We start from the raw sequence: 6,814 nt of genomic DNA, 5'->3' as shown, positions 1-6,814 counted from the left end.
ATCAAGTCCATGTAGAAAAAGTGTGTTGTTGTGTTTCAAAGAAGAACCATCGACAATATTGATAGAACTCTAACAACTGTCTAAGCGCAAATAAGATTGAACAACTGTTACCAAGTTACCAAAAAAAAACTCTAAGAACAACCGTCTCTCACTAATCTACAAAGTACAACCCAAACATTTGTTAAGGTCATATATGGGTCAGCTTTGGTAATCACTCTAAGCGCAAATAAGATTGAAGGCCAGTATGATATATAAACAAGTCGGATATAGATGTGAGGGCGGGGCAATCATATATGATTCATGATTCCGAAAGTAATATAGTGTTAAGTTCATTTTTTTCCGTACAGATATTTAGTTCATCTAGCATGCATCAGGTGCGTTCAATGGTAATAGGTACTTTTGCGTTGAATGGTTCACTTGCCTATTCTCAACGATAAAATGAATTTACACCAATAGTTTTGATAATTGATCTATTTAAAATGTAAAAATCCTTTAGCATTTAACCCTTTAAGTTTAATGTATGTTAATGTTTGATTTCACATTTGTATAAGTATATCCATTGTCCATTTGGAAGGGAAAACGATAACATTGCACATTTGATGTCTAGTGCATTTGGCAATGAAAATCAACGAGAACTCCAAATATACAATGCATCTAGGTAAGTTACGATCATTTTACATTTAAAATATACAACACTAAGTTCATTTAGCTTCAAAAAAATAGTGGCCATCTCTGAAGAGAAAAAATAAATTACATAATAAACGGTCAGTTGAACACCCAAAGAACGCCGCCACATGATATCCTCCTTTCAAACTTACTTCAACCCCGTCTGGTTAGTTTATAAATTCGAGAAAACAAAATGTAGTATATATGCAGAGACGATGCTTAGGATGATTCGATGGAAAAAAATGGGGAAAGCCATAACTTAATGGAACTTAAAATATTGTACATTGTGTGATTATTATATCATTCTACTGGATACCTTGAGCATGTAATTATTTCAAACCTGTTAAAAAATATATGAGCAAATATCTAGTTATCCCTTATAAAGTATAAACCCTTCTAAAGTCACAAATATTTGAAATTTAGAAGTATTTGAATATAAATTACTTAAAAACTTGTAAATGAAGCTATCCATCAATCTTAAAAATCAATCTGGCAAAAATTGATTTTTTTACCGTGTGCTCAATTTAAAAATCACTAACGAATCTATTCGAAAACTTTTTACACATTGTGAGTTTGTGGCTATGGTTTGAACTTTGGACGATGAATATAGTTGTGGATTATGGTCAATTGACTTAATTGTACATCGTAAGGCATAGGATTATTTTAGCTGGGCTCTTTTAACAGCCCAAATAAGAGGGTCAAAGTGGGTTGACGGCGGGAATACAATGGTGGTCCCCTTAGTTTCGTGTCAACATCCAAAATCAGTTTATAGCAGATTTAAAATAGAAAAACGCTGTTAGAAAACCTAGAGTTGGGGCAGGAGTCTAGGGGTGTCAAAATGGCCTTCAAACCCTTAGCCCGCCTGCCCCGACCCGGCCCATGGGCTGAAAAGCCCTCAAAATGAAGCCCTCACACATTCGTGGGCTGGGCCGACCCGGCCCTCAAGCCTTTGAGGGGAGGGTATGGGCCTAGACTTCGAAAATTAAGCCCTCCCTTAAGCCAGGCCCTCAACATTTATTATATATATTTTAATAAATTTTTTTACAATATATTTCATTTTAACATTAATATGCTAAAAATCACTTTAAAAAACGTTTATCTATTAAGTTTGCCAACCTTATAATTTCATTATAATATTTTATGAAATGAATTTAACTGATCTTAATTGATTAATACAATTTTAATAAGTTTTTTTAGTAGTTTGAAGGTTTAATTGTGAAGTGCATTCGATTTTATCATTTTTAACTAATGTTTCTAAATTTATTTTGTAAATCAAATATATAACATAGTATCCGGCCCTCAAGCCTGGCCCTTCAAGCCCTACCGAGAGGGGTTGAAGCGAGTAAAGGCTTCGAGATTTAAGCATTGGCCCGACCCAACCCGGCTCTTGAAGTAAATGAGGTAGGGCTGGCCCGGCCTTCAAAGCATGAGGTTTCATTGTTTGAGGGCCGGCCCAGCCCATTTGACACCACTAGGCAGGACTCCATTTTTAGTTCCATTTTTAGGTCACGGCCGAGTTCTGATGAAGCAATTATGAATTCTGATGGAAGCAATTCTAGAGGAAAAGAAATGAATTTGATCAAATTTTTTGATCAAATTCATTTCTTTTCCTCCTCAAGTTCTACCATCTCAACAGAAGAAGGGGCTAAAGGAGAACTGCAGTATACAATGACAGATTTTTTTTTTTTTTTTTTTTTTTTTAGTTTACATTATATTCATGGAAGTATACATTATATTTTTATTCTAGCATCTGTAGAAGTGTTTGCGATTTGTTCACATTCGAACTTCTAAGTACTGTCTTTTGTGAATTCCAGCCCCGCCAAGCGTTACTAGTTTGAAGATAATTGGAGATCTTAGAGAAGGGAGCAAAGTGACTGTTACCGCTATTGTCAGTGGGGGAACTGAAGGATCTAGTCGAGTGCAGTGGTTCAAAACGAGCTCTTCAAATTTGGTGGCTGAGAACTTTCTTGAGCCTTTAAGTAGTTCTGAAATTGCAAAGGTAAAAACTTGACTTGTTCATACTTCATATGTAACCACCAGGACATCTTCCATGTGCATTTATTCTCTTGGAATTTGCATTGAGGGTTTTTTCTGCTCTGATTGTAGACTACATAGGTCAAAGCTGACAAGAATTCACATTTCTTCAGGTTTTTCACATACCCCTAGGAGGTGTTGGCCACTACATTGTCGCCAAGTTTACTCCTATGGCTCCAGATGGTGAATCTGGTGAACCTGCTTTTCTTATTTCTGAAATGGCTGTTCAAAGTAAGTGAACATGCAGTTTACTTTTATATCACTGCAAAGGATGTCTGTAAAAATGTTGTGTTGTTGAAATGAATGACAAGTATAGTCTGATCGGTGATGAGGATAATTTGCTGGATAGAGCTTTAATTGTTGCTCCTCTTACTGCATAAAACCAAGATAATTGGTTCATCTGTCAGATATGTTGACATACGAAAAAATTGACCAGATATTTTTAGTACTTGTGCTACCTGTCAGTTCTCTCTTTATCAGGGCTAAGTATCTAAACTAAATTAAATTCAAGACAACGATATATAAGCATTTATCGATATGAAAAATGCATTATAGAGGGAACAATAGATTAATAATCATCGAACTCAATAAATGAAACTGTTGAAATTGTATTACTTTTACATTCCAAAGTTTAATATGGAAAATTCACATCTTTAATCATACTTAAGTAAACATGTATTACTTTATAAGTTGACCTCTACTGTCTGTTGCAGTTACATAATTATATGTATCTTAACATCGTTGTGTCCATTTTAAACCGGTGGTCCAAAGACGCATTACTAGTTTTACTATTTTCATTTCTTTTTTTATGGTGAAACAATATTATATTAATGAAAACAATGTGACTGAGAGAGTCACCTTACATAGCTAGGTCTTTCTATTATTTTGGATCAGTTTCTTCCTGGTAAAAATGTAACTTCATTCTATTTATAAGTCTCACTTTTTTGCAGCTTTTCCCAGCCTGAACTTTTTATCAGTTACTGGTAATTATGTAGAGGGTGAGATATTGAGAAAAAGAACACAATTCAGCAATACTAGGGTGGAAATGCAAAGAGTGACCGAATAATGGCCATGATTTTTAATCTTAGGACTAAGAAAAATATTTAAAATTATACACGCAGGAAACATTTGATACATATAACTAAAGTACATCAAATTTTATTGATTGGAGGAGAGAGGACCGTGTTTTATGTTTTTTTATCAACAAGTGATTTTCTACATGAAAATCTTATTCAAGTTGTTTTTTTTTTCTTTTTATATTAATATATATATTTTTTGGCTAAGTACCAATTTTAACATTCAAGTTATGAAGGTATGACAACTGTTAGAGTTATTTGTAAGTCATTAGATAGGTGGGACACATAAGCCCCCCAACCCATATATAACTAAAGTACATCAAATTTTATTGATTGGAGGAGAGGGACAGTGTTTTATGTTTTTTATCAACAAGTGATTCTTCTGTGAAAATCTTATTGAGTTGTTTTTATTTATCTTTTATGTTAATATATATATATTTTTTGGCTAAGTACCACTTAACATTCAAGTTATGATGGTATGACAACTGTTAGAGTTCTTTGTAAGTCATTAGATAGGTGGGACACATCGCCCCTCCCCGACCCATATAACTAAAGTACATCAAATTTTATTGATTTGAGGAGAGAAGACCGTGTTTAATGTTTTTTATCAACAAGTGATTGCTACATGAAAATCTTATTCAAGTTGTTTTTTATTTATCTTTTTATGTTAATATATATATTTTTTTGGTTAAGTACCACTTAACATTCAAGTTATGATGGTATGACATTTGTTAGAGTTCTTTGTAAGTCATTAAATAGGTGGGACACATCGCCCCCCTCACAAGAAAATATTTTGTTAAACATTTGCTAAACCGTACATATGTTTTCATACTTTTAAGCATCCAATATTTAGTCTTTCAAGCATATAGTTGTAACGATATTGTAGTGTAAAACGTATAAAACGGATGGACTCTGAAGAAACAAACAAACGTGTTCAATTAAAAAGCAACTAGAAATTAAAAACAAAATGACAGAAAGGTTTACCAAAAATGGAGGCAAAATTGCGTGGAATTTTGAACATATAAGTCTTGACTTACTGAAATAAGAGCTTATGTACAGACCATATCGATACTTATATGACTTCTGTGAATGTTTTCTGCTAATTGAGGCGTCACTTACCTGCTTAGGAACTTTAATATGGAAAATTCACATTTTTAATCATACTTAAGTAAACCATGTATTACTTTATAAGTTGACCTCTACTGTCTGTTGCAGTTACATAATTATAAGTATCTTAACATCGTTGTGTCCATTTTAAACCGGTGGTCCAAAGACGCTTTACTAGTTTTACTATTTTTTTTTTTTTTTTATGGCGAAACAATATTATATTAATGAAAACAATGTGACTGAGAGAGTCACCTTACATACCTAGGTCTTTCTATTATTTTGGATCAGTTTCTTCCTGGTAAAAATGTAACTTCATTCTATTTATAAGTCTCACTTTTTTGCAGCTCTTCCCCCCAGCCTGAATTTTTTATCAGTTACTGGTGATTATGTAGAGGGTGAGATATTGAGAGCTTCATATGGATATATAGGGGGACATGAAGGAAATTGTCTTTACAATTGGTATATTCACAAGGTAATTCATATATTAACATTTTTTTCAATGGATAAAATTTGGAGCTATCATCATGCATTCTGTATGAGGCAGTCGGGGTTGTCTAAGGATTGCTACGGGGGTAAGAGTTTGCTCCCTAGTTCATTTAGTGTTCCTGCTTCCTAGTCTGCTATATGTGAAGGTGACAGATACATCAAATTAAACACTTATCTCATGGTCATTTGTGTAATAAGATTAAGCGTGTTGGTTTGTTGGTGTCTGTCACGGATGCAAGGTTTTTAACATTGTGTCATGAAGAAGCCTTTAACATTCTATCGACGTGTATTGCAATTAAAACTAACAGCCATACCATCCGTATTAGCCTCTTAAGAGGTCCATTGATAGCGGCTAGCACTTGTATCGATGCATGTCACAGCAGTGAACTTCTTAAGTTGTCTCTTGGATAGGACCCCATACAACATGATACTCAGATGTCTGATGGCAATATTAAAATGCAGAATTTGTTTCCTTGTTCCCATACTTGTAAGTGAGAATTGATCAGCCTCTCCCCCATGGGCACACACACAACAAATTGTTTGAAATTTGACATTAACCCACATTGAGATTTAAAAAATGAGCCTACTCGACAAATTTGGGGCTGATTTTTGGTGAATATGATTCTCTTATAAGGTCAAGTTTGCATTTTCTTATTATCATTCCTGATGTTCTTCCTTTCACTTATCTTATCAATTGTATCTTCATGTTTCCTTCCTTTATGCCTATGGCCCTTGATTTCATGTAGTCCGAAGATGACTCGGGCGCTTTAGTACCTGAGGCATCTGGGTGTCTTCAATACCGAATCAGAAAAGACGCTGTAGGCAAGTTTATTTCCTTTGGATGTACTCTAGTACGGGATGATGGTGCTGTTGGTGATCCATGGACTTCGTTTGGTCCAGAACGGGTTTGTCCTGGTGACTACACTTCCTTTTGCCAATAATATTTGAACATGCAAATTCCTTCTTATGCAACTGAATTATGTACACTACATTTAAATATATAACTTCTTGCCTGTATATTCAGAAATGTGAACCATAATTAAGGTCTTCAAACCAAGTACCAGAAATTCTGATTGTTTCGTATAAAAACTCTGATTATGCACATAGGAAATTAGGGATAAAGATAAATAAAGGGTTTAAACCAATTAGATGAAGGAATCTTCGTATTTTCTCTTTGTTTAAGTTAAAGACTATTTTCCATTGGAATATATGTTTTCTTCCTCGCATGTTGCCACTCAATGATAGCGCATTCCAAAAATGGAGGTAAAATTGCGTAGAATTTTGAACATATAAGTCTTGATTTACTGAAATAAGAGCTTATGTACAAACCATATCGATACTCATATGACTTCTGTGAATATTTTCTGCTAAGTGAGGCGTCACTTACCTGCTCAGGAACTTTAATATGGAAAATTCACATCTTTAATCATACTTAAGTAAACATG

The 6,814-nt window shown here is 34.1% G+C and overlaps 1 protein-coding gene across 1 annotated transcript; it reads left to right on the top strand.

The window, feature by feature from the left end:
- Positions 1 to 2,368: 2,368 nt before the first annotated feature.
- Positions 2,369 to 6,559, top strand: LOC147501002 (187-kDa microtubule-associated protein AIR9-like). Its single transcript, XM_086603756.1, has 4 exons — positions 2,369 to 2,665; positions 2,814 to 2,931; positions 5,228 to 5,355; positions 6,116 to 6,559. The coding sequence occupies exons 2-4, from the start codon at positions 2,871 to 2,873 to the stop codon at positions 6,308 to 6,310; spliced, it is 384 nt and encodes a 127-aa protein (XP_086459882.1). The 5' UTR covers positions 2,369 to 2,665; positions 2,814 to 2,870; the 3' UTR covers positions 6,311 to 6,559.
- The last annotated feature ends 255 nt before the right edge of the window (positions 6,560 to 6,814 follow it).

Source organism: Coptis chinensis, chromosome 4 (assembly GCF_015680905.1).
Source record: "Coptis chinensis isolate HL-2020 chromosome 4, ASM1568090v1, whole genome shotgun sequence".
In the NCBI taxonomy this organism is placed as follows: domain Eukaryota; kingdom Viridiplantae; phylum Streptophyta; class Magnoliopsida; order Ranunculales; family Ranunculaceae; genus Coptis; species Coptis chinensis.
Note: the sequence above shows the minus strand (reverse complement) of the source record. Positions and strands in the feature narration are given on the sequence as shown.